At 43.2% G+C, this 27,701-nt stretch overlaps 1 protein-coding gene and 1 long non-coding RNA gene across 8 annotated transcripts; one reads left to right on the forward strand and one right to left on the reverse strand.

Annotated features, from left to right (window-relative positions):
- The first annotated feature begins 1,634 nt into the window (after window positions 1-1,634).
- On the forward strand, window positions 1,635-17,875 carry LOC148774253 (uncharacterized). Of its 2 annotated transcripts, XR_016035870.1 has the most exons (5): window positions 1,635-1,743; window positions 9,921-11,263; window positions 14,980-15,130; window positions 15,940-16,013; window positions 17,202-17,875. It is a non-coding gene; the product is annotated as an uncharacterized LOC148774253 (long non-coding RNA). The 2 variants fall into 2 exon arrangements; XR_016035869.1 differs by lacking the exon at window positions 1,635-1,743 and having other exon boundaries at window positions 1,805-11,263.
- ZNF582 (zinc finger protein 582) lies at window positions 14,979-27,560 on the reverse strand. 6 transcript variants are annotated; one of them, XM_088830372.1, is made up of 5 exons: window positions 27,469-27,560; window positions 25,602-25,690; window positions 23,995-24,121; window positions 23,655-23,750; window positions 14,979-17,351 (listed from the first exon to the last, which is right to left on the reverse strand). In XM_088830372.1, the coding sequence occupies exons 2-5, from the start codon at window positions 25,608-25,610 to the stop codon at window positions 16,030-16,032; spliced, it is 1,554 nt and encodes a 517-aa protein (XP_088686498.1). In that variant the 5' UTR covers window positions 25,611-25,690; window positions 27,469-27,560; the 3' UTR covers window positions 14,979-16,029. The 6 variants fall into 6 exon arrangements, with proteins under 6 accessions (XP_088686498.1, XP_088686502.1, XP_088686501.1 ...); XM_088830376.1 differs by having other exon boundaries at window positions 23,995-24,247; XM_088830375.1 differs by having other exon boundaries at window positions 25,585-25,690.
- Between the last annotated feature and the right edge of the window lie 141 nt (window positions 27,561-27,701).

Below are 27,701 nucleotides of genomic sequence, written 5' to 3' on the forward strand. Positions count from 1 at the left end.
GCCTTAGCATCAATACGAACAAAGCTAGTGGAGGTGATGGAATTCCAATTGAGCTATTTTAAATTCTGAAAGATGATGCTGTGAAAGAGCTGCACTCAATATGCCAGCAAATCTGGAAAACTCAGCAGTGGCCACAGGACTGGAAAAGGTCAGTTTTCATTCCAATCCCAAAGAAAGGGAATGCCAAAGAATGCTCAAACTACCGCACAATTGCACTCATCTCACACGCTAGTAAAGTCGTGCTCAAAATTCTCCAAGCCAGGCTTCAGCAATATGTGAACCGTGAACTCCCAGATGTTCAAGCAGGTTTTAGAAAAGGCAGAGGAACCAGAGATCAAATTGCCAACATCCGCTGGATCATGGAGAAAGCAAGAGAGTTTCAGAAAAACATCTATTTCTGCTTCATTGACCATGCCAAAGCCTTTGACTGTGTGGATCACAATAAACTGTGGAACATTCTGAAAGAGATGGGAATACCAGACCACCTGACCTGCCTCTTGAGAAACCTGTATGCAGGTCAGGAAGCAACAGTTAGAACTGGACATGGAACAACAGACTGGTTCCAAGTAGGAAAAGGAGTGCGTCAAGGTTGTATATTGTCACCCTGCTTATTTAACTTATATGCAGAGTACATCATGAGGAACGCTGGGCTGGAGGAAGCACAAGCTGGAATCAAGATTGCCAGGAGAAATATCAATAACCTCAGATATGCAGATGACACCACCCTTATGGCAGAAAGTGAAGGGGAACTCAAAGCCCTCTTGATGAAAGTGAAAGAGGAGAGTGAAAAGTTTGGCTTGAAACTCAACATTCAGAAAGCGAAGATCATGGCATCTGGTCCCATCACTTCATGGGAAATAGATGGGGAAACAGTGGAAACAGTGTCAGACTTTATTTTTTTGGGCTCCAAAATCACTGCAGATGCTGATTGCAGCCATGAAATTAAAAGACGCTTGCTCCTTGGAAGGAAAGTTATGACCAACCTAGGTAGTATATTAAAAAGCAGAGACATTACTTTGCCAACCAAGGTCCGTCTAGTCAAGGCTATGGTTTTTCCCGTGGTCATGTATGGATGTGAGAGTTGGACTGTGAAGAAAGCTGATCGCTGAAAAATTGATGCTTTTGAACTGTGGTGTTGGAGAACACTCTTGAGAGTCCCTTGGACTGCAAGGAGATCCAACCAGTCCATTCTAAAGGAGATCAATCCTGGGTGTTCATTGGAAGGACTGATGCTAAAGCTGAAACTCCAATACTTTGGCCACCTCATGCGACGAGTTGATTCACTGGAAAAGAGTCTGATGCAGGGAGGGATTGGGGGCGGGAGGAGACGGGGACGACAGAGAATGAGATGGCTGGATGGCATCACCGACTCGATGGACATGAGTCTGAGTGAACTCCGGGAGTTGGTGATGGACAGGGAGGCCTGGCGTGCTGTGGTTCACGGGGTCGCGGAGAGTCGGACGCGACTGAGCGACTGAACTGACTGACTGACCGACAGGACCAGGGTCCCACTGCGTTCTGGTCTCCCAGATCACGTTGGTGAGACCGCGCATGCGCAGTCTGGGGCTGCGCGAACTCTAAGGAGCCACCGCAGGGCGCGGGCGTTGTTTTGAGGCGGGCACTTCCGGTCGGCAGGCACTTCCGGTCGGGCCGGCATCTGGAGCACCTGTTTCGCGTTCATGGATTTTTCTCAGTTCTCGGATAGTTTTCCTTTTGCCGTACGGGCCAGTGGTGCGTTCTCAGGTTAGGGTTCCATGTTGACGGGGGGGCGGCGGCCGCTGTTCGCGGATGCTCGGGGGAGGGTGGCCGGGGCACTCGGCGATGTGTGGGCCGGGTGTCTGGGTCTTTGGGTTGGGCTGCCCTCCGAATGGGCCAGTACAGTGGGCTGCGGGCGTTATCAATATATTGGTGTTTATGAAAGAAACTCGTGTGGGTGTGTGCACACATGCGTACCGGCTTGTGTTGTTAAAGTTGTATTACTTGTAGTTTTGTTGTTCCGTCGCTAAGTTTTGTCCGACTCTTTGCGACCCCGTGGACTGCAGCACGCCAGTCCTTCACAATCTCCCGGAGTTTGCTCAGATTCATGTCCATTGAGTCGGTGATGCCATCCAACCATCTCATCCTCTGTTGCCCGCTGCTTTCAGTCTTTCCCAGCATCAGGATCTTGTTCAGTCAGCTGTAACTAATTAATTCCATCCCTGAACAGGTGATTGAGGCATTGAAAAAAGCCCCGTTACATGCAGTGCTCACTAAACAAAGTTGTATTTATTCATTTTGCCCACCCGGCACTGCTGCTTTTGGGATGGGATCTTAGTTCTCAAATCAGGGATTGAATCCGTGCATTCCACAGTGAAAGCCAGGAGTCCTAACCACTGGATCGCCAGGAAATTCCCACAAAGTTGTGTTTTGACAATGAGATCTTTCCTGGCGTTTCTTCCGGCACATATTCGAATATGGATGGCATTAGGTTCAAGATTATGGTCTCTTTAAGTATACTTTCTCCTCAGCTCTGCATTCATAGTGTTATGGGAGAGGGAAGTGTCCCATTCTCGGGCCGTCAGGAATTCTTAGGCTTGAGTGCCAAGTGAGGGCCCTTGGCTTCCTGCAGCAAAGAATTCAGAGCGAGCCAAAGACAAGCGAAAGCTTATAAGGATAAGGACATTTACTCGGGCACTAGCAGAAGAGGAAGTGTAGGATCGTGGGATGCGGTTTTGAGTTTTGATAGCTTAAGCAGGAGACAGGCTTCATCTGTGGAAATGCCTCATAAGCTCTGTTTAAATGAGGAGCAAAACACTAATCTCCAAAGGAGATTGGTGATCAGGCTTTTTTCTGGAGGAGAGCTGTATGCAAGGTGGTTTCATGGGTCTGAATTTATATGTGGTGCAAGCAGATTTGATTCTTTCCCCTCCGAATGTTGATAGCAAGTCATTTTTATTTTGCATAACAGACTCTTCTTCTCAAAGAGAAAACTGCTGTTTTTTTTTAGGGAAAGAAGCAGTATTTTCTCTACGTGTGCTGTTAAGATGACTCATATTATTCATGAAGTTGCTAACGTATATAAAAAGAAAAGTATAAAATATTTTAAGTCTTATACAGATATAAATATATATATACGTGCATACATACACACATACACCGTACATAAATTTTTTAACAATTTTTTGTTTCTTTTCTGTGTTTTAACCACATGAAATATTTACGCCTAAGGCTCTTTTGACCACAGCACTTTATTCCATTCATTCTGTGCTACTTTTACTCTCTTAATATTCTTATATGTTATCATTGCAATTGAAATGCAACTTACAAATAATAAAATACAGATTATTAACTATGCAGTTTTGCCATCCCTGATGGCTCAGACGGTAAAACATCTTCCTGCAATGTAGGAGACCCAGGTTCAACCCCTGGGTGGGGAGGACCCCCTGGAGAAGAAAATGGCAAGCCACTCCAGTACTCTTGCCCGGAAAATTCCATGGACTGAGGAGCCTGGTAGGCTACAGTCCATGGGGTCACAAAGAGTTGGACACGACTTCACTTTCACAGCCCAATAACCACCACTAAAATCAAGGTAGATTTCTGTCACTCCTGAAACTTCCTTCATGCCTGATTTCCTACCCTCACTTTCAGAGGAAACCACTTTGTTTTTGTGACAGTAGATTTGTTTTGCCTGCTTTTTAAATCTTTCTTTCATTTGACTTCATATAAATGGAACCAAGCAGTGCGTACATTTTTATGTGTCCAGCTTCAGTCATTCATGTTTCTCTAAGACTCACTGATGATGCCTACTAGTAATTTATTTTCTACTGAGTAGTATTCTGTTGTGTTAATATAATACAGTCAGTGTATCCATGTTCTTCTTGATAACATTTGGGATGTTTCTGGATTTGGGGGCTATTATGAATAAAACTATGAATACATTTATACACGTGTATTTGTAATACTTTAGAAGAGATAATAGTTATGGAAAAATACTGGGGTTTAAAGAGTATCATGAAAAGTCATTCATTAAAATAGTAGTTTATCTAATCTATGGTGAGATGTTTTCTGCTGGACAACATTAAGACTCAGTGCCTCTGGATTTTATTGGAGGTTAGTTGCGAGGTACCTTCTGCCTAGTATATGTGGTGGTGGAGGCTTAGTCGCTAAGTCGTGTCCGACTTTTATGACTCCAGGGACTGTAGCCTGCCAGGCTCCTTTGTCCATGAGATTTCCCAGACAAGAACACTGGAGTTGCCATGTCCTTCTCCAGAGGATCTTCCCAACCCAGGGATGGAACCTGTGTCTCTTCCATCTCCCGCATTGTAGGTAGATTCTTCACCGGTGAGCCACCAGGGAAGCCCCAACCTTGTATATGCCATATACTATATGCTTTTTAAATTTACACTCACAAATAGTATGTAGAAAAATGTCTGGCTTTCATAGGAACTTCAGTGGTTAGGACTGTGAGCTGTCACTGCTGAGGGCCTTGGTTTTAATCACTCGTCAGGGAACTAAGATCCCATAGGTGTGGTAAAACAAAATAAAAAAACTTACACGGATACCCTATAAAATCTGTCCTCTGCTAGCATTTGTTCAACTCTGGAAACTTTAGTTTTTCCTTTTTAGGAAGTGAAGTTCATCTAAAATTTGAAATTTTTATTAAAAATGTGAAGCGTTGAACCTTATTTTGAATGCCTTTTATGTGTGTTATTACATCCTTATTTTTAGTACTGTAGAATGCTTTTACAAAATTTTTAAGTGCTTATATTCTCTTTTGAAAGAAAAGACTTCAAGGTTAATAAAACCTGCTTCTCTGTTTAAATGTCAGTGAATTGTTTTCTTCTGTGTATTGGTGAGTTATGTTCAGTTGCTAGCTTCTCAATAGGTCTCTGATTCACTTATAGTTTTCTTGTCTATAAATGCATTTAAAGTAACTTTTTGAGTATGTTTATGGACACATGCCACAGGTTTTGTTTTTACTGCTCTCATTGACTTCATTCTTGTTGTTTCACTGAAGGAGAAGATACTAGGGAGTAACATAAATACTATTTTGTGAATGTCTAATTTATTACATTCTTATCTGAGCCACAGCCCTGTGTGATTTGTTTGAAACTTCTCCATACCTTCCTCACCTTGACAAATGTTTAACTCTTGTTTAAAATGCCTGGTGTTTTATTCAATGTGAATTTTCTGATGCATAATAAATGACAAATGGGGGTTTTTAAAAAATGTACAGTACGTTCTTCAAATAAGAATTAACTGACTAAGAGAGACTTATGATTAAAGAACTTCCCACTCACCTAACATTCACAGGATTATTTTCTCTTATGCTTTAAGTTAGGATTAATCAAAGGGTTTCCAAGATTTCTCCACTTCTTTGGTTGCTAGCCAGCATGAATTTTCCAGTTGCTAATGATTGATAGGTAGTGTCCAGAAGCTTTTCTACATTATCATATTAATAGGGTCTTTAATGATGAATGTGATGGTGATGAATCTGCTGATAAATCTAACATGAGTTGAACCAAAAAGCATTTCCACATTTGACAAGGTTAGGAACGAGACAGGAGAAGGCTTTACTTCTCTGATTTATAGGGATTGTCTATGGCATGAATTCCTTAAAGTTGAGAAGATGAGTGCCTGAAGTCCTTCCCACATTTCTTTCATATATTGGGAATGGATTTTCTTGTGTTGAGTAGGCTGTGAGCATTAATGGCTTTCCCACATCCCTTGCATTCATAAGGCCTCTCACCAGTGTGAATTATCTGATGTAGTTTAAGCTGTGAGCCCTGCCTAAAGGCCTTCCCACATTCATTACATATTTAGGGTTTCTCACCAGTTTGAATCTTCTGATGTTGAGGAAGATGGGAACGATGGCCAAAGGCCTTTCCGTATTCATTACATTTATGGCTTCTCACCACGGTGGATTCTTTGGTGTTCATTGAGTTGTGTGGTACTTCTAAAAGCCTTTCCACATTCCTTACAGACATAGGGCTTTTCTCCAGTATGAATTCTCTGATGTTTAATAGTCAACGATAAGTAACTAAAAGCTTTTCTGTATTCAGTACATTGATAATGTTTTTCAGCAATATGAGTTCTATGATGCACACTGAGTTGTGAGCGCCGAACAGAGGTTTTCCCACACCGTCAGGTTCATAGCGTTTCTCACCGGTATGAAAGCTCTGCTGTCTTGTAAAGAGTGAAATGGAGCCAAAGGCCTTCCCGCATTCTTCACTTTCATAGGACTGTTCCCCACCCTGAGTTCTCTGATGCTGAGGAGGATTGGGACCGTGATGGAAAGCCTTCCCACACTGCTGACGTTCATAAGATTTCTCACCAGTATGAATTTTCTGATGACTAAGGAGCGATTTCTTCTGCCCAGAACCTTTTCTACATTCATTACACACATAGGGTGTACTTCCAGGTGGAACTCAATGAAGCAGGTTATAGGATGTTTGCTGTCTCAAAGTGTGTATTTCTTCATGGCTGATTATGACTTGATTGGAACCTCCTTTCTCATTTCCGTGATAGATCTCAAATGTGCCTTTACATTCCCAGTCATCTTGGAAACTGGAATTCTCAGGATCGTTTTTTGTAAAATTTTCTGTTTTCTCCCACTTGGACACCTGATCTGAAAGATAATGAAAAAGCAGAGATGCTTGTTTTAGTCCAAGGTCAGTTAGAGCTTCTTTAGTAGAAATAGTTTGAAACTGAAAATAATGCTTATGAAGAAAGCACACTCCCAAACAGGTATCCAGGAATTCCTGTTCTCCAAAACCCCCAGAGTACCTGCTTCAGCAGGAAGGATCCTGCCATCAGTGATTCATGTCTGAAATACTCATAGGGATAGTAGGTGGGCTACTATCAAAAGGCGGTGATAGTGACGGTAGGCCGGCCTTTTCTCTGGAATTCGGTGTCTAGGCATTTCTGGCAGCAGTGGTGGTGGTTTCCTCGTCTTAGTTTTTGAGCCCAGGTCACGGCTGAGGCAGTGTGTACTCGGAGGCGTGTCTTTGCTTTAGTGTAGCTGAGGAGGCACCGCTTCTGGTGACTCGCTGTTGCCACATTAGAGGAGGCGTTTCTGGAGACCTGCCTTAGAGCCAGCTCCCGTAATCCTTCTAACAGCTTTATAAGCTTATAAAGATTAAATATAATCTTAATACTGACCTTAAGAAATTGGAAAAAAAAACCACCCAGGATTTCAGGAGAAGATAAATCAGGTTATTAGGAGCAACCCTTTCACTAAAAATGTGTTTTAAAAATAAAACTTACACCAAAAAATCTCTGTCAAAGGTTTTGGGAAAAAATAAATAGCCCAGAATTAACAGGCAAAAGTTTAAGGAAACTTGAGCTCCAAGGCTCAAAGAGTAGTGAAGCTAGTTTGCCCTGAGTGCCAGCCCTAACTTTGTTCAGATGATCTCGTGTGTATATGCATGTGTCTTTTTTTCCCAAAAAAGTCACCTGGTGTCTCGGTGCATTTGGGCTGCTAGAACAAATATTAATGCCACAGACTGGGTTGCTTATAATACCGTTCTGGAAGCTGGGGAGAATTCTGAGGTCAAGGTGCTGACACTCAAGTGTCCAGGAAATAAATTCTTACACTGAGCCACCATATTTTGTAGTCTGATAACAGCAGCTTAGCTTCAGCCCTAAGACAAAGCCAGTCTAAAATCATATGTGAAAGGAGCCTCATTTTCTCTGTAAACCTTTTGAGAAAAAAGTTTAGAAGGAAAAACTCTGGAAGCCAACCAGGTGAGCTCCTCCACCCCCACCCCCAGTGACTCACCTCTTAGTCCGCTGTCTCTACACCACCAACAGTTATTCCCTTTTGTGCAACAATCAATCATACTTTGACTTAGAATTGCTAAATTTTCCATGTGAAAAATAAACGGAACCTAGTCATGTAATTTCTATCCAAATGCCCAGTCCCTTGAGGGGACATTGACAGAGGAGGGTAAAGAGCATGGCTAGACAAATCAGGAAGGTGATGTTTCAGAAGTAACTCAGACCTGTTTCCAGCTTTACACGGCTCAAACTGTTGCTTCCGAAATCCCGTCAAACTCTTTAGCGGTTCCCTGGAAAGTCAAGTTGGTAGAATCATGATGCTTAGATGATAGGTAATGAGTTCTGAGAGTAAGATATTAACCAACAGCTGAGACGCCTGTCCTCCAATTTGCACACATCCCTCCCGGTGGATACGTGTGGGAGGAGGAGGAGGGAGTTAACCACCCATCCATACTTGGCTCCAGTGGACTTGTGGCTGCATCTCTGGGGCTATCCTGGTATGAAAAACTACCGTGTTTAGACTTTGAGAGCTGACCACATGACCACATGACCCTGAGGGGAAGGTTAGATTTGCTACATAAAGGGAAAGGGCACTATAAAAAAAATGGCTCAGAGTTAATGGAGTTAAATTATGTAAAGCACTTATTATGTTATAGTGCCATATATATATAAAACATACACTACTGTGTTACAATGCTATACACACACACATCTTCCTCAATTTAATATGGGGTTATGGCCTGATAAACTCACTGTAAGTTAAAAATATTTAGTCGAAAAAGCGTTTAATAATACACTTAACCTACTGAATGTCATAGCTTAGCTTCACCTACCTTAAATGTGCACAGACCACTTACATTAGCCTACAGTCGAGCACAGTCATCTAACACAAAGTCTACTTTATACAAAGAACATCTCATGTAACTTACTGACTACTGTATTGAAAGTGAAAAATCAGAATGGTTCTAAGTGTATCTGTTGCTTACCTTTCCGATATCCTGGCTGTCTGAGATAGCTTGCTGGAGCTGGAGCTTCTTGCTGTTGCCCAGCATCATGAGAGCCTCATACATCATATTGCTAGCTCAGAAAAGGGTCAAAATTAAAAACTCAAAGTACAGTTACTACTGAATGAATATCACGTTCAGTTCAGTCGCTCAGTCGAGTCTGACTCTTTACGACCCCATGGACTGCAGCACACCAGGCCTCCCTGTCCATCACTAACTCCCAGAGCTTTCTTAAACTCATGTCCATCAAGTTGGTGATGCCATCCAACCATCTCATCCTCTACTGTCGCTTTTTCCTCCTGCCTTCAATCTTTCCCAGCATCAAAGTCTTTGGGTTTGCAACAGGTGGCCAAAGTATTGGAGTTTCAGCTTCAGCACCAGTCCTTCCAATGAATATTCAGGACTGATTTCCTTTAGGATGGACTGGTTGGATCTCTTTGCTGTCCAAGGGACGCTCAAGTCTTCTCCAACATCACAGTTCAAAAGCATCAATGCTAAGACGCTCAGCTTTCTTTCTAGTCCAATTCTCACATCCATACACGACTACTGGAAAAATCATAGCCTTGACTAGACGGACCTTTGTTGGCAAAGTAATGTCTCTGCTTTTTAATATGCTGTCTAGATTGGTAATAACTTTTCTTTCAAGGAGCAGGCATCTTTTAATTTCATGGCTGCAGTCACCATCTGCAGTGATTTTGAAGTCCCCCAAAATAAAGTGAGTGTTAAGCCAACGTTTTCACTCTCTTTCACTTTCATCAAGAGCCTCGTTAGTTCTTCTTCGCTTTCTGCCATAAGGGTGGTGTCATCTGCATATCTGAGGTTATTGATATTTCTCCCAGCAATCTTGATTCCAGCTTGTGCATCATCCAGCTCAGCATTTCACATGATGTACTCTGCATATAAGTTATAAGCAGGGTGACAATATACAGCCTTGATATACTCCTTTCCCAATTTGGAACCAGTCTTTTGTTCCATGTCAGGTTCTAACTGTTGCTTCCTGACCAGCATATAGATTTCTCAGGAGGCAGGTAAGGTGAAGGTAAAGTTGCTCAGTCATGTCCAACTCTGCAACCTCACGGACTGTAGCCTATCAGGCTCCTCCATCCATGGGATTTTCCAGGCAAGAGTACTGGAGTGGGTTGCCATTTCCTTCTCCAGGGGATCTTCGCGACCCAGGAATCAAACCCAGGTCTCCTGCATTGTAGGCAGTCGGTTTACCGTCTGAGCCACCAGGGAAGCCAGGTAAGGTGGTCTGGTATTCCCATCTCTTGAAGAATATCACATTCAAGTCACGGTAAAGTGAAAAAATCCTAAACTGGACCATCCTAAGTTGGGGGCTATCTATACATACAGAGATGTATCTGTATCGACATATAGCTCTATCAGATCTATTTATCTCGGTGTCAATCAGTAACAGTCTTTCTCTAAACACACAGAGACTTTCTCCTTGAACTAACTAGATAGGCTTCTCCAAGCCCTCAAGGCTCCAATCTCGGGCTCTGTTCCTAATCCATTGAGTCCAGTTTTACAAGAATTCTGCTGGGTCAGTTTATCAAGACTCCCCACTCCTACCGCAATCCTTAACATCTTTCACTCTCGACAGCCTTCAGCAAGAATCCTATTAAGTCCATTTAGCCAGATTCTCCCTCTTATCTTCGATGATTTGTCTTTGTTAACTGCACATCCAGTGATTCCCCACCTTGCTCCTTGACTATAAATCCCCACTTGTTATATTTGGAATGGAGCCCAGTTTTGGACAAAGGCCTCTGGCCCTGTGGCAATAATTCCTGAGTAAAATTTGCCTTGAGAAACTTAAGATTCTATCCAGTTCTGGTTTTCTTTGACAATATTTTGGGGAAGGCTCAGATACCGTGGAGAATCCACGCAATTACAGTCTTCCTAGGGAAAACGCAAAAAAAAAAAAAAAGACAAAATTGCCCACAGCCATAAGTGGTTTCTGGGGTCTATGGATCCTACGTCAAGCATCTTCAAGAAGGCTGGGATCCGTTTGGGGCTGGACACGGGCCCCGCTGCCATGGCTGCCTAGTCCCGAGGCAGAAGAGCTAAGACTTGCTCATCCCTCACCTCCCCCGAACCGCCAAATACCCTCCCCGCCACCCACAAAGAGCTCTGATCCAGCCCCGGGCTGAGCGGAACGTCGACTCGCACACGCGGAAACAATCGCTCTGAGACAAAACCAAGCGAGGGTTCCTAGTAAGTTACAACCCTCTTCGAAACTCCAAGGCGTTCGGTCTTTGCCTGGCAACACCGAGATACCCGAAGAGTGGCCCCACCGAAGGGCCTTCTGGGAAATGTAGTCCGAAGCCGGAGGGCCGGTCGCCCAAAGGATCCCGGGAAGACGAAGCCGGGCGGTGATTGGACCCCGGCCGCAGTGGCTTCTGGGAGTGCAGTTCGGCGTCTCACTCTGGTTAGACCTGGACACGGCCTACCAGCTCCTCAACCTTGGCTTCGTCTGACAGCCCAGAACCAAACCTTCTTTGGTGAGTTGTGCCTGTGGGCCGTGACCTGTTCGTGCGACCTGGTCTGCACGTGAGCTGTGGGGTGGTCTGTGTGACGTGAGGCGGTTGGGCCCGAGATGCTGCCAGTGACTGCATGGGGAGAGGCAGGTCACCTGCCTCTGTGTGACTGGGGGAGTGGGATTCTGCGCACGGGGCGTGACTGTGCGAGGAGGGTGTTGTATGTGAAGTGTTTTTGTGGGTGACCGCAGGTCTTAGAATGTGTAGCTCTGGGTTATGCGTGAAAGGTGGTTTGACTCAACCTTCAGTCTTCAGTGTGACCGGAGTTGTTCAGAAACTGTTAGGTTTAAGGTAATGACATGAATGCGGGTTTCTGTTTGGTTGCCTGTGGCATTGTGATAGTAAAGCCTTCCCTGGTGGCTCAGACGTTATAGAGTCTGCCGGCAGTGCAGGAGACCAGGGTTCCTCCCTGGGTCGGGAAGATCCCCTGGAGAAGGGAATAGGTGTCCACTCCAGGACTGATAGCTGCTTTCCAGTTTTCTTTCCCCATTTATATATAGGGAACTAATTCCACATCTCATTACCCTGAAATTCTTCAGCAAAGCACAAACAACATAAAACATGATACAGACATGACTCTTACAGAAACTCATAATTATTATAGAGAAAAATTCAAAATCAGCCTAAAATGTTAAAACATGAACATGGGTTTCAAAACAGTTCCTTATTATGGTGCGGCCCGTCTCGGCGCTGTTCCAAACATTACGGTTCGTCACTCATTTCCTTTTGTTAACTGGAATGTGGCTGCAGAAATTCAGGAAGCCTTGGGCTGCAGATTTAGTTTTACCATCCTGAAGCACGGATCTAGGGTATGCCTGACCTGCTCTGCCCACTCTCCGAGGAAGGACGCTTTCCCTTAGAAGGTCTCAAAGCTTGTCCAAGGCAGCAGTTTTTCCCTGACCTGACCCAGAACCCAGAGTTTTTATCCCTTAATATAATATTGTTTTCATCAGGCCTCGTGGTTTCTGCATATCTTTTTACATAGTCAAGTTTTTGAATCATGAGGACACAATCCTTATTTGAAATAGTAAAGATTTTAAAACAGAAATAAAAAATTGGGAAGTGCTAATTTAGAATAAAATTATCTTGGGCTTAAAAAAGATTAAAAGACATGAGGTTATCTAAACACATCCTATTAAGTTCCTGAATTCTGCAGATAGAAACTCTTGCCAAATACTGGGACGGAAGCAGTTACTGTGATAGGCAGAATATGGCCCTGCAAAGATGTGTAGTCCTGAGTCCCACGAATCTGTGGGTATGTTGTTACATGGCAAGAAGGAATTGAGTTGCAGATAGAACTAATGTTGTTACTCAGCTGACCTTAAGACAAGTTTTTGCTTCCCAGGTGGCTCAGTGGTAAAGAATCCGCCTGCAGTGCAGGAGACACGGGTTCAATCCCTGGATGGAGAAGATCCCTTGGAGAAGGAAATGGCAACCCACTCCAGTATTCTTGCCTGGGAAATCCCATGGACAGAGGAACCTGGTGGGCTACAGTCCATGGGGTTGCAAAAGAGATGGACATGACTTAGTGACAAAACAACAAGACACGTTTATTCTGGGTTGTCCAGATAAGCTCAGTATAATCAGAAAGGTCCTTTAAAGGTGAAAGAGGGAGGCAGAAGAGAGTGTCAGAATGATGCATCATGAGAACGACTCCCTAGGCTACTGCTAGCTATGAAGATGGTAAGGGGCCACACCAAGCAAGGTGGGTAGCCGCCAGAATCTGAAAAGGCTAGGAAATCAATTCGCCTAATGAGTCTCCAGAAAAGAACACAGCCCTGTCAGGACCTTGCATTTGGGTTGGGGAGACCTATTTCAGACTTTTTACTTCCAGGTAATAAATATGTGTTGTTTTAGGCCACCAAGTTTTGATCATTTGTTACAGCAGCAACAGGAAATAAATACATCCCCATAAGCTAAGAAAAACAGGCTAGAATTTGGGTTCCCCTTCTGGAAGATCAGAAGCCTGAATTAAGTGACATCTCTGGATTACTGAGAAAAAAAACTATAAGAACATTTCACCAAACAAAAATATAATTTGTGCAGGACATAGAAGGATTCGGAGAATACCAGCTAACATTTATTGAGGTAAATACAATAGTAAAATAGTCTAACCAAATTGCATCTGAAATAAAACCATTACCTCAAGGCAGAAGGAAACAGTAATTAAAAAAGAAAAGAAACAGTGGCCAGCAAAGAATGTTACTCTGAATACTCTAAGTTTAAATAGAAATCATGAATGGCTCTGGTATTAAGTAATATAAGCATCAAATAAGAGTAAAACTAAAAGCAAAGCTTTGGACTGTGGGTTTTTGTTAGGTTTTAGTGCAATGGAGAAAATGTTAAAGAATAGGCTGTGAAGGAAGGGAAAGAGAAAGGAAGGGTGGTCTCTTCTTGGAGGAAAGTAGCAAAGAAAACTAATAGTGGGTTAGAAAGCATAACAGTGGGTTAGAAAGCATAACAGTGCTCTCATTCTGCCCAGTAATGGTTAAGAAAGGGGAAATAATTACTATTAAGCACAGCGGGAAGTTCCAATATAATTGCAAGAGAAATAAGGAAAGGAAAAGACCAAGAAAACATAAATAGTTCACACTGAGTAAAATGAAAAGGAATATGGTGGTGATTACACTAAATAAAAATATGAATTTCCTTACAGAAAAAGGAATTTGTAATTTTGAGTTATTTTAAAAGTCAGCTTCTTTTTTAATAAGTAAAATGACAGGGGTTGAAAATAAACGGATGGGCAAAAAAAATACCAGGTAAACAAGGATAAGTTATTAGTAGTATTACATAGAATGGAAACAAAATACCAAAAGGATTATACTAGGCCAAGGTTAGCAAACTTCTTATCCAGAGGGCCAGACAGGAAATAAAAAGATATTGTGGCCATAGATCTCGTTGCAACCACTATCACTGTTGTAGATAGTATATAAATAAATGAGCATGTTTGTGTTCCAATAAAACTTTATGTATAAAACAGACAGCAGGCTAGATTTGGTTTGTTGATCCCTATACTAGGCAGAGTAGGATAGTGATAAAAATATGATTCATAAATAGGAATTAAGTTATATGTCTTTATAGGTCAAAGAATTAAAAAGTAAAAAAAAATCTCTGGAAATTCAAGACTGGCTAAAAAATTCCATTTTAGAAAATTCTAATCCAGAAAAGTCTAATCTACATCAAATTATATTAGAATGTGGAGAACTTTTATCATTATAATCTACTGAGTTAAATAGAATCTTGTATCTTAAAAAGACTATATATTCTTTTTCAGTATAATGGAACATATACAAAAATCAGTCCTGTACTTAGCCACAAAGAAAAATGTCTAATTCAAAAAAGTAGATACTTGCAGGCCACCTTTACCAATCATAATAAAGTAAAGTTTGATCATTTAGAATGCTTTCAGCTGCAAGTTTACAAGGTATTCAAAGTAAGTTAAGCAATAAAGATTTATTTTTCTTATATAACAAAAGCATCAAAGAGACAGTTCCAAATTGGCCCTGTAACTCCGTGTTGTTAGGGTTCTGGGTCAGCTTCTTTGAGGTCCTCTCTTTTCTGCTCTTGGTTCCAAGATGACTGCAGCAGCTTCAGGCATCAGGTTCTCAGAGAAAAATGTTTAAAAGCAAGAAATGAAAGAAGAGGGAGTCTTCCTAATGTATCTGTCTCTTCTGAATCAGGAAGATCTTTCCCTGAAGACCCTGTAGATCCCACTGGCCATACACTGGAACGGATGGGCCATCTTGAGCTGCAGAGGAGGCTGAAAATCGGCATCTGACATCTTCAGATTCTAAGACAAGACAGAGATGCTGCCAATAGAATGGGAATTGGGTATGGTTGCCTAATCTGTTCTGTCTGTGACAAGTTATAAAAGATAATCCAAACAAACAATCTGAAAATTAAGAAAGTCTCCTAAACTTAATTTCCCTTGGATCGGAGGAAAAAAATTAGATTATTGTAGGATGTGTGCTTAGTCGGCTCAGTTGTGTCCAACTCTTTGTGACCCTGTGGACTGTGAGCACACAGGCTCCTCTGTCCATGGGGTTATCCTGACAAGAATACTGGAGCCAGTTGCCATTTCTTCTTCCAGGAGATCTTCCCGACTCAGGGATGGAACCTGAGTCTCCTGCAGCTCCTGCATTGGCAGGTGGATTCTTTACCACTGAGTCACCTAGGAAGCCTTAGTAGAGAAAGTAGGATAGCCACTTTCTATTTCATCATTTTCTGCCTTTGTTTCCTATTTGTCTATCATCAGGGTATTTGGTATTCTCTTTTCTGGCTTCTTGTACTATCCTTCATGTTTTCATGTTTACATGCATTTAAAGGCATAAAAAATTCCTGAGTAGCTTCAGCCACATCCCACATTTCTTGGCATGTAAAACTCTCCTTCCTATTGTTTTCATTACTATCAGTGATAACTGCATGATTTAGTTTCTTGTTAACCCAGGAGTAATTTGGCGTGTTTTGAAGTTTCCAAGAAAACTCACTTTTGGCTATTGTTAAAATGATCACATTGTGGTGAGAAAATGTAACTTTGGAATGTGTTAGAGACAAAATTTTCTCCAACCCGTCTTTGACAATCATGGTCTAAAAGAGTTGCACCCATGTAATTTTTCTTCAATATGAATTTTATTACTCAGGATAAAAGAAAGCTCTGAATAAAGGAATTCTCACTTGCATGACGTCCTTCAAGTCTTTCTCCAAGACATAAAGAGTAAGTTATGATTAGCCTAAGCTAATGGACTCTTCCCATTATTTCCATTCATATGACTGCTTGCTAACATAAATTCTCTGATGATTAATAAGGGGTAAGTGCTGATGGAAGGCTTTTCTACATTTATTAAATTCACTTGTGTTTCTATATTATGCATTCTCTGATGTTGAACAGTAGCTGAATCCTGACTTAAAGTCCTCCCATGTTCCTTATATCCATAGGGCTTTTCCTCAGTATGAATTACCTGATGTTGAATCAGTTGTGAGCAGTGGCTGAAGGCTTTCCCACATTCCCTGCAATCATATGGCTTCTCACCTGTATGAATTCTGTAATGCACAGTCAGATGGGAGACCCGTTTGAAAGCCCTACCACATACCTTACACTGGTAGGGTTTCTCTCCTGTGTGAACCCTCTGATGTTGCCTAAGTTGTGAGCTCACCCTGAAGGCCTTCCCACATGCCTGACATTCGTAGGGTTTCTCACCGGTGTGAATTCTCTGATGTCGAATTAGAGTTGAGCCTTGATTAAAGGCCTTCCCACATTCTCTGCATTCATAGAGTTTCTTGCCGGTGTGAATAGTCTGATGTTGAATCAGCTGAGAACGATGACTAAAGGTTTTCCCACATTCCTTGCACGCATAGGGTTTTTCACCAGTATGAATTCTATAATGCACTTTAAGATGTGAGATCCGATTGAAAGCCTTTCCACACTCCTTACACTGATAGGGTTTCTCACCAGTATGAATTCGTTGATGTTCAATCAGCTGTGAGCTTCGACTAAAGGCCTTTGCACAATCCTTACATTCATAAGGTTTCTCACCAGTGTGAACTCGGTGATGTTGTATGAAATTTGAACCAGAATTGAAGGCCTTTCCACATTCCTTACATTGGTACGGTTTCTTGCCAGAATGAATATTCTCATGTTGAATTAGTCGTGAAACATATTTAAAGGCCTTCCCACATTCTTTGCATTTATAGGGCTTCTCATTAGTCTGAATCCCTTGATGATTAATAAGGAAGTCCTCTTGCCAGAAGTCTTTTGTACATTCATTATATCCATACGGTTTTTCTCCGGTATGAATTTTCTGATAAGAAGTAAGGGGTGCTGGCTGGTCGAAAGTGGGTATTTCTTCATTCTCGATTATCATTTGACTCAGATGTCCATCTGGATTTCCCTCTTCCCTGTCAGAATGACTTCTGCGTTCCCAGTCAGCCTGGAAACTTGAGCACTCAAGACCGTAACCGGGAAGGCTTTCCATTACCTCCCATGGGGGTGACTGTACTTCAGAACTGGGCTGCTCTGGAGAGAAGACCTGACTACCATACCTGGACTTCAGTACTGAAAAAGAACAAAACAAGCATGTGTTAGTTTTTTCCTTTTCCAGAAAAAGCAACTTCTGTAGTAAACACTGGAAAGTTGAGACTCAAGATAATATCTGTATGCTCTTGAATGTGATTAAGAAATTAGAAAATGGACAAATAGAACAGAGAAAGAGGAAATATCATAAATTGAGGTGAATGAGGTAGTCAGAGAAATCAAGAATAGTTCTAAAATGTTAACGTGGACCAGAATCACTGCTGAACCATGGTTTTAAAAAATGAATGTTTCTGTGAAACCCTAGAAAAGACAAATATAAGAGTAACAGAAAGCAAATCATTTGTTGCTTGTGGCTAGGGGGTATGAACAATTGCGTGGGAGGGAGCACAAAGGAACTTTTCAGGGTGATGAAAATTTATCTTGTCTGTGGTAGTGGTCATGTAAGTGTATACCTTTGTCTATAGTCATTAAGATATGCTTAAAATGCAGGCATTTAATTTACTATAAATTGTACCTCAATAAAGTGGATTTTTAAAAACAATAAAGAGGGTTGACTAGATACTCCTCTGGCCAGAGGAATGAGATGGTGCGTCTGCTTGACAGGGGGTGTGGTGGTGCAGCAGGGCTGTTTTCGCATGTCCACTGGAAGACACAGCTGTGGTCTTCTGCTGTGGTGCTTTCTGTCTCTGCCGTTTAGCTGAACACCACAGCTAGAGCTAATGTCAGCTGGACCAGTCTTTCCTGGACTTTGCCTAAAAGTGACCTGGGAAAAAGGAGAGCCTTGTTCCTTATTGAATGGAGGTGGCCTCTTCCAGAGCATATTCTTTGCTGGTTATTCAAACTGCAAGGAAGGGCTGAATGGTGTTGCTGAACTTGATTCATGTTCCTGGCACATGATTTCTACTGCAGCGGCCTGTTTTACTGCAGTCATGGAAATCAGTCCCATTCAGCTAAGGAAGAATTGGTTGCTGCTTCATGCAGGGAACTATGGGGAAAGTAAATGTGTGCTTTTGAATGTGTTCATAAAGTATATGAGACGGCCAAGAGGACTTTATAGGGGGCATGTCTGCTTCTTATGGTAGCATATCAGAGACCACTATTCATTTGCTTTTTGTGTGAAATTATTAAGCAAAAACTACTGGAATAAAAAATTACTTTGACAATACAGATGAAAAGTCTGTAAAAGAAGTATCAATTTTATGGGAATGATGCTGCTGTCACCTCAAAAAATTTGTACCACAATCATAGTGTATGCGTACACATTACATTGTGAAAAGATCAGACACCGTGTTTCGTTGTTCAAGAGGGAAGCTCCCTTTATGGATCTTGTACTGTGGTCTAACAGCTGTGGGAAGGCAGATTCTAAACACTGCCACTGTAATGACCACCTACGCATCCGTGGTCCATCTACTCAGTGGTCAGCAACATCTGGCTGCCATCGTATAAAGAAGGGCAACCAAAAGATCACAGTGGGCCATGGAATATTAAAGCCAGCCTGGTGGACAGAAGAAAATGAGTTTGGGATCATGTAACTATGCCCAAGTGGAAGTCTGGTTTTAGGAATTTAAGTGATCACATATTATTGGTGTTTTGGGCAATGTGGGGAAGAAAACAGAACAGCTGTCTCTAAGGACATGCCATTAAAAGCACATCTGTCTACAAACTGCTGCATATTCTGTCAAGACAGCTGACACAGTTTTGTTGACCGATGGCAGTCAGAGTACAGTGTTTATTCCATGAGCACTGTTGGACTCATCTAAATTAAGCCATCTCATCATATATTGTGAAATAACTTTACAAAGATAGTACTGATTTTCTTTCAGCTTCTCTTCTCCTTGTAAAGTTGCAAAATAGCAAAAATAACAGTGAGGTCCTCTGTATTATTTTTACATTTTCCCAACAAGATCTGGTACAGTTTTTTAATTTAGCATTAGTAGATTCTGTTTTTGACAACCAATGAGGTAATGTCTAAAAATCTTATGGATAGTCTTAGCAGGTTTTGTTTTGGTTGGTTTCCTCATATGGAATCTTAAAGGATCCCAAATGGCCAAAACAATCTTGAAAAGGAAGAACAAAGTTGGAGGCCTCTCTCACTTCCGATTTCAAAACATGTTAAAAGAGCTACAGTAATTAAAACTATGGAACTGCCATAAAGGAAGACATTTATCCAGTGGAACACAATAGGGACAGCAGAAATAAACTCTTATGCATATGGTCAAATGATCTTTAATAAGGGTGCCAGGACCACAGTGAGGAACAGACAAGCTCTTCAACAAACAGGGCTGAGGAAACTGGATATTCACATGCAAAAGAAAGAAGGCGGACCCCAACCTTACACTAAATAAAACAGCGCAAAATGGATTAAAGACCTCAACCTAAGACATGAAGCTCCCAGAAGAAAACAAGGGAAGAGCTTCATGACACTGCATCTGACAGTGATTTTTTGGATATGATACCAAAAATGCAGGCGCCAAAAGTAAAACTGGACAAATGGGACTAAATCAAACCTAAAAACTTCTGTGCATCAGAGGAAAAAATCAACAGGGTGAAAAGGCAACCTATAGAATGGGACAAAACATCTACAAATCATGTATCTAGTAAAGGGTTAATATACAGACAATATAAAGAACTAAAACTCAACAAAAAAATAACCTGATTTTAAAATGGGCAAAGGATTTGAATAGACATTTCTCCAAAGAACACATACAGATGCTCAACAGGCATGAGATTCAGTATTCAGAGTTTGGTATTAGGAAATCTGTTCATGTAATCTATATTTTACAGACTGAAAGAAAAAACTTAATATGAAAAAGTATATGCTTCTTTAAGTGAAGAAAATATCCCTATGTCATTCCTATGGCTGATATTATGCTTAATTAAAGTTACTAAAAATATTCCTGTTAAGGTCAAGAACAAGATGAGTATGTAAAACCCCTCTTAATACTGTTCTGGGGGTACTACATAATCAGCATCCTAGTCAGGCAAGAGAAAAAAACCTGTAAGATATAAACATGTAAAAACATCATCATTTGCAGATATATATATATATATTATATATAATCAAATGCTTGGAAAGCTCCAGAGAGTTACATAAAAAACTGTCATAAACAATGAGAAAATTCAATAAATTGGGTCAGCTACAAAATTCATCTGAAGATGTGACTAGCTTTTGTCATATTAGAAAATAACCAGTTGGAGTATAATATGGATGAATGCTGTATTAATCCATATTATAGATTATGCCATTTTCAACAGCAGTAAATATAAACTACCTAGGAATAAATGTTATAAGACATACAAAATCTTTATAAAGAAAATGTTAAAATCTTCATCAGGTATGGTCATAAAGGAAGGGAACAGCCTGTCATGTTCTTCAATAGGAGACTCCACATGATAAAATCAGTTTTCTCTTAAATTAATCTATAAATTTACAGTGATTCCAGTAAGGAAAAAATGCATGATTTTTTTGAAAGCAAATATTCTAATTCTAAGGTTTAGATAGAAACATAAATGAGAATAGCCAGGAAAATTCTGAAAAACAAGAATGAAGAGGGACTAATAGCAGATATATAAAACATTTAAACCCTTAATAAACTAAAACAGTAATGGTATAGACACATGGTTAGAGATTAATGGGCTACAACAGAAAGTCCAAAAATAGATATGCAGATGATAAAGCAGATGACAAAGGTGGCTTTATACATTAGTGATGAAGAGATGAACTGATAAATGCCATTTGAATAACTGGATAATCTGGAAAGTAACATGAAATCATATCTTATACTAGGAAAAATTCAATATGGATCATAAACTTCATCGTAAATACGCTAGAAAAAAATCATAGGAGACTCCTAACCTGAAAGGGTGAAGCTCTCTTTAAATATGACACAAACCCACAGGACAAAGGAGGAAACAAACTGAGCACCTCAAACACACACTCTGTCAAAACTCAGATGACCAAAGCAAAAATCTGTCCTCTGACATTCTTGGTGTAGTAGGTAGAATAACAGCCTCCCCGAGATGTCTGTGTCCTAATTCCCGGAACCTGAACATGTTAGGTTAAGGGGCAGCACACACACCCTCTCCCCGTGCTCGCCCCACACCGGACCTCACTCACGCCCAGGGGTCATGCTTGCTTCCTAGCTTCCCACTTAAAATTCTCTCATAGTACACTGTATGTTGCAGAAACTGTTTATGGACATGATTTTGGTCCCGTGTCACACGGTGGCTTTGAGTCTCATCAGGGAGGATTTTGCGCGCGCACATACGCGTACACACACACCCACACCCACATGCCCTAGGGAACATCTGGTAATGTCTGGAGACATTTTTGGCTTTACAACCGAGGGGAGGCCAGGGAGGCTGGTAAACATCCTGCCATGCATAGAATGACATTCCCCCTTTTCGCCCCCACTAGCTCCCCGACAGAATTATCCCACTGCTGAGGTTGAGAAACCCCCCGTCCAGAGCAGGAGCACCCCAGGCAAAGGACAGCTGGGGACAAAGCCTCAAAACAGGAATACACTTGATGTGTTGAAGCCGGCATGTGTGGACTCTCCTTGTCTGCTCTCGTGCCCCTACAGCAGAGCTGAGTAGCTGTGACACAGACCAGATGGCTGGCAAAGCCTGAAATAACGTCCTGTCTGGACCTTGAAAGAAGACATCTGCCATCTGCCAGACTATGTGAATAGAACAGCAAGAGAGGCTGGTGTGGCTGTAACCGAGCAAGCAACATGGGGTGGTGCGAGATGGAATCAGAGTGGAGACAGATGACAGATTACAGAGAGCACCTCAGCCAACAGAAGTTGCTGGAATACTGAAAGCGTTCCATTCTGCACTGTCCACCAGGGCAGCCCCTAGCTGCTCAGCATCTGAAGTGTGGCGTGGGCAGCTGTGACATGGAATTTTACTTTCCATTTTACTTAAAATGAAAAGTTTTAGTTAAAAGCCACAGCACGTGTGGCTGATGGCTACAGTATAGACATAGAGCCTTCTAGGCCATGGGATAGATTCGGGCTTTTCTCTTGAGTGAGACAGGAAGTCATGGGCAAGTTGTGAGCAGAGATGTAATACACCCTCGCTGAAGATTGAGAAGGGCTTTCCAGGTGGCACAGGGGTAAAGAATCCGCCTGCCAGTGCAGGAGACACAGGAGATGTGGACCCGATGCTTGGGTCAGGAAAAGCCCCTGGGGTAGAAATGGCAACCCACTCCAGTATGCCTGCCTGGAGAATCCCAGAACACAGAAGCCTGGCGGGCTCTAGTCCACGGGGCTGCAAAGAGTCGGACACGACTGAGCATGTACAAATGAATACACACACACACGTATAACACAGTACTGCTTGAAATCAGGAAATGTGCATACAGCACTCACACTCTGGCTGCCATGTGGAGACCGTCCCCTGGTGGACAAGAGTGCACGCAGCCTGCGGGGAGGAGGCCTCTGCACTTCCAAGTGGGGCAGGGGGGGACTGTGAGGTAGCAGTGTTGCTTGTTGGTGAGAAGTGGTTAAATTCTGGATGTATTTTGAGGTAGAGCTAACAGGATCTTCTGACTGAATACGTGTGTGAGACGGAAAAGTCAGGGATGCTTCAGCCGTTTTTGACTTACGCAAGTCGGGTAGAGTCCCCTATTACTTATGTGCAGAAGAAACGGGGAGGAGTATACTTGTCAGCACCGACCAAAGACTCCTTTTGGGATGTAAGTTCAAGGTGTCTGGTGGACATCCAACTGGAGCTTATGAGATACAGGTATCGAGTTCAAGGGAGAAGCTGAAGCTGAAGGTAGTAATTCGTGATAAAGAACTTTATCCGGTGATGGAAACATTCCGTACCTGCACTGTCCAGTAGAGTAGCCACTAGCCACAAAATAGCTACTGAACATCTGGAATGTGTCAAGTGCAAATGAGGTACTGAATTTTGAAATGGATATAACTGTGGGGAATCCCCTGGTGGCCCAGTGGTTAGGACTCCCATGCTTTTACTGCCGAGGGCCTGGATGCAATATCTAGTTGGGGGACGAAGATTCCACAAGCCTGGAGGCATAGCCAAAACAACAAAAAAATGTATTTACTTATAGTGAATTTAAACTTCCATGGCCATGTGTGGCCAGTGGCTCCTTAGCCAGCACAGGTGTGAACGGTGTGTATGGCGTGGTCCTGGAGAAGGTCCTGGGGAACAGACATACACAGCAGAGGCCCAGGTCTGAGCCCGGGGTGCTCCAGCTTGTACTGAAGGTGAGATCCAGCTCAAAGTGCCTGCCTCCTCCTCAGCCCGCTGGGCAGTCGGCCACACTGCGTTCTCTCTTCCCACACATGCCTCACTCACCTGGGCACAGGCCTCCTGTCGCCACTTCCTCCACCATCCAGGGCTCTTTGCCTTGCTCCAGGAAGGCGATCACATCAGGTTTGGAAACAGCAAGACCTGGACATGAGAAAAAAACGTGCCCCCCAGTTATGCTGTGGGGCCTCAGAATTCAGATCCAGGGCCTGGTTAACAAGCAGGACAGGCAAGAAGGGCCAAGGGAATAGGAGAGTCACATGAGGGCTGGGGCAGATGCAGCTTCAGGCCAAGGAGCTGCCCTTCAACCACTCAAAAGACCTTCAACACTGACAAAGAAGCCATGTGCCCCGAGTAACCTCCAGAGTAACAGACCACACCACCTTACCCAGTGAGACCAGGTTGCTATAGATCTCCAACATCACGTCTCTGTACAAATCCCTCTGAGTGGGTGCCAGCTGTTCCCATTCTTCTTGGGAGAAGACTACGGCCACATCCCTGAATAAGTCTGACCCCTGGAACAACAGGCAGGTATGCTATAGGCGTATTGCAAGGAAACATTTTTCCATGGGATGACAGGAGATGGAGGAGGTCTCTGCAGCAATGGGGTGTCCCGGTGAAAAGGCTGGGGCTGGGGGCACCTGACGTGACAGGAAAAGATGAGCACAGGTAAAAGAGAGGTACAAGTTTTCTTGAACTTTCCTTTCTACTACAAACCAAAGCTTGTGTACTCGGGTCTAGGAAGAAAATTCAGTCAGTTCAGTTCAGTTCAGTCACTCAGTCGTGTCCGACTCTCGGCGGCCAAATCGAGTTTTCCCGGTTAGGACAGTGTAATCGAGCATACTGCCTACTTTGTGCTTGATACATGATAAATTCTCCCTGTGAGGCCTGTCATCTGTACTTCTATGGCGTAACAGCAACAAAACCCAACAATTTTGGGGTAGTCTTTCCTCAAAATATTTTATTAAAAGAAATACTTAATATCCTGTGCATGCTCAGTCGTGTCTGACTCTTTGTGACCCCATGGACTGTGGCCCCCCAGGCTCCTCTGTCCATGAACTTTTTCAGGCAAGAAAAACACTGTCCACGACTTTTTTAGGCATGGTTTGCCATTTCCTCCCCTAGGGGAATCTTCCTGACCCAGGGATGGAACCCGCGTCTCCTGCATTGACAGGTGGATTCTTTACCACTGAGCCACCTGGGAAGCCAGGTGTTTTATTTTAGAAAATAGAATTTTTGTTTGTCAAGAACTGCTTGAAGACATAGGCTCAACATTATATGAAAACGTGTCACACAAATCCTTCCTTATAGGAAAAATCTTGAATGATGATTACTTTTATTAGCTGCATAATTTACTATCAAGTGAAATAACTAACTCAACCATTCTTTTATTTTGGATTCAGAGGTCTCCAAGGTCTTTCCGCTTTTTCAAAACTATGACTATCCAGATTTGGAGCAATGCATCCATCTAACTGATTGTCTTACAGTCCCAGCTCTGCACTGTGCTTGCTCTTAAGCCGAAGAAGCTGGTGGAGAATGACCGAGATTCAAATGCTCTGTTCAGCCGCAAACCGGACCTTAATGCAGGCATTTAATCTCAGAGATGCCCTGATAAACTTAGTTACACACCCAACTGTCAATACAGGAGATGGTGACCCCACACTGAAATTGAGCCCAACCAGTACCAACTCCCCTGATTTTGTGTGTGTGATCTCTCATCAGTATTCATCTCCATTTCATCAAATCTTAGTTCTTGTAAGGGATGTTCTCATTTTATATAAGGAAATGGATTTCTTCTCCCTCTGGCCTCCCAGCAGAATACCAAGTCATCAGAAGACATAGAACGCTATATCCGCGTGGCAATCCGCGTGGGCATTGGTCAGCGTGGATGGGGCCAAGGGGGAGGGAACCTCTGAGAACCAGATTCTTGGATGGAACCCAGGTGGGAAACTTCAGGATAAGGAAAACAAATATTTACATGATTTGAAAACTCACGAGGGACATGACTGTCAGGATTTCACGGGCTGCTGCGTCGTCCTCTTGGTTTGTCTCTTGGGGAAGGGCAGAGTCCTGAGATGACAGACCTGAAGGGGGAAAGAGCAATCATATGAGAGGCCAGGCTTGCCTCAGAACTCCCGGAAAGTGCGCAGCGACAGTGCCTACCTCTCCTCCCCACTCCCCAGTTACAGGGAGCCTTTCCCAGCTCCACCTTGGTACTGATGCGATCTGAGTTGGGGATGCACAGATCCGGTCCAGAAACTGAGAATCGGGTCCCTAGGACAAGGAAGGCTGAACTCAGGCCAGGGAGCACAGCTTGCCTGATCTGCCCAGTGAAACCTTCCCAGAACCAAACCATTTAATGCTCTCGTGCCCACACTGTAACACCTTCAGAGGTCTCCCTGGCTCTTAACCTAACTTTCTAATTAATAAAGAACCCTACAGCCCTACCTAAGGTCTGGCGGGCACCATTTTGCAGACCCTGCCTTGAGTCAACAGATGTTAGTAGTGGGCAAATTAGATGGGGCAGACCCAGTACTCCACCATACATAAGCCTCTGCACAGAGATGTAAGTGAGCGAAGCTTTGGGCACAGTATTTGCTGAAAAACAGAATCAAGATTCGTTCATAACAGTTCACAAGTAGGCAAGGGGTTGAATCATATGATGGATATCAAGCAACTATCAAAAGTGATGTGGGACAACATCAACCAACAAGTATGTTCACAAGTGGATCCCTTCTACAGCAAGGTAACATTCAGCAACAGAAGTCAAACCCACCCACCTACTGACAGGCAGGCTAATACCGCCACCCCCAAAAAAAAATAGAATGGAAAACATCCAAGTATTAAGAATGATGCCATTTAACCACTTACTGAGTTCATCAATAAAACAGTAGTATTTCATAAAAGAGCTTAGGACATTGTCCAACATGTAACAAATACTTAATGTGTAAAAGGAATAATGATTTTGTTTAGTCGCTAAGTAGTGTACGACTCTTGCGACCCATGGACTGTAGCCCACCAGGTCCCTCTGTCCATGGGATTATCCAGGCAAGGATACTGGAGTGGGTTGCCATTTCCTTTTCCAGGGGAATCTTCCCCAACCAGGATGGAACCTGTGTCTCCCGCATTGCAGGTGGATTCTTTACCACTGAGTTATCGGGGGAAGCCCACTGTTCCTTAATATCATGTCATAGGACGTTTTCCTATGACAACTTTCTTTAAAGCATTATTTGTATTCGCTGTAACTATTTCATTACAGGGGTGGCCCGTGATTTACTCAGCCATCTTCCCACGAATGTACCATGAAAGTGAAAGTTGCTCAGTTGTGTCTAACTCTTTGGGACCCCATGGACTCCATGGAGTTCTCCAGGCCAGAATACTGGAGGGGGTTGCCTTTCCCTCCTCCGGGGATCTTCCCAACCCAGGGATCGAACCCAGGTCTCCAGTATTGCAGGCGGATTCTTTACCAGCTGAGCCACAAGGGAAGCCCCAATGGTTGGACAAATTTTGAACAAGATCCTCTTTAAAATGTTTCCAAGTCGCTGCTTGTAAATAGAGGTTCCAAATTTTCAGGGAAAAATACAAAACATCCAGAAGCAAGCAATTTCTGGGGGCCGGGATCCCCAACAGGCACACCCACCGAAGGGGTCCATGGACCCGGGCTATCAGCCCTGACTGCAACAGGGGGCGACAGCAGGGCGCGCCGCGGGGGCCGATGGGGAGTGTAGTCCGGAGCCCGGAGAGCCGCAGACAGACGACGAAACGAGACGTTCCGGTTCTTTCCAGGCCCGTGACCCGCCCGGCCGCAGCTCCCAGTCCGCCGCAGACCCCGGGGCTCCTGGTAAGCTCCGGAGCCCCTCACCTGCCAGCTCCTCTGGTCCAGGTGCCCCCGCGGCCGCGCCCCCCGCAGCCCCGGGTGCGCTTCCACGTCCGAACCAGTGCACTCAAGAGCCGGAAGATGGCGCAGACGCACAAAGCACTGTCGATGCTGCGTCGCGGTTGGACAGGCCCCGCAGTGTCTTCTGGGAAACGTAGTCTCCGGTCCTCAAGGCTGGACCCAAGGAGCGAGATTGCGTCTCGCGATGCTTCGGGTGG

Source organism: Moschus berezovskii, chromosome 22, assembly GCF_049115385.1.
Source record: "Moschus berezovskii isolate FMDL1 chromosome 22, NW_MosBer_1.0, whole genome shotgun sequence".
Classification (NCBI taxonomy): Eukaryota; Metazoa; Chordata; class Mammalia; order Artiodactyla; family Moschidae; genus Moschus; species Moschus berezovskii.

Excerpts from the sequence above, each read along its gene's own strand:
- ZNF582 (XM_088830371.1), bottom strand. Across the intron at positions 23,751-23,994 it reads TAGCAACCTGGTCTCACTGG|GTCTTGCTGTTTCCAAACCT; the intron begins GTAAGGTGGTGT and ends TCTCATGTCCAG. Across the intron at positions 17,352-23,654 it reads GACAGGAGGCCTGTGCCCAG|TACTGAAGTCCAGGTATGGT; the intron begins GTGAGTGAGGCA and ends GTTCTTTTTCAG.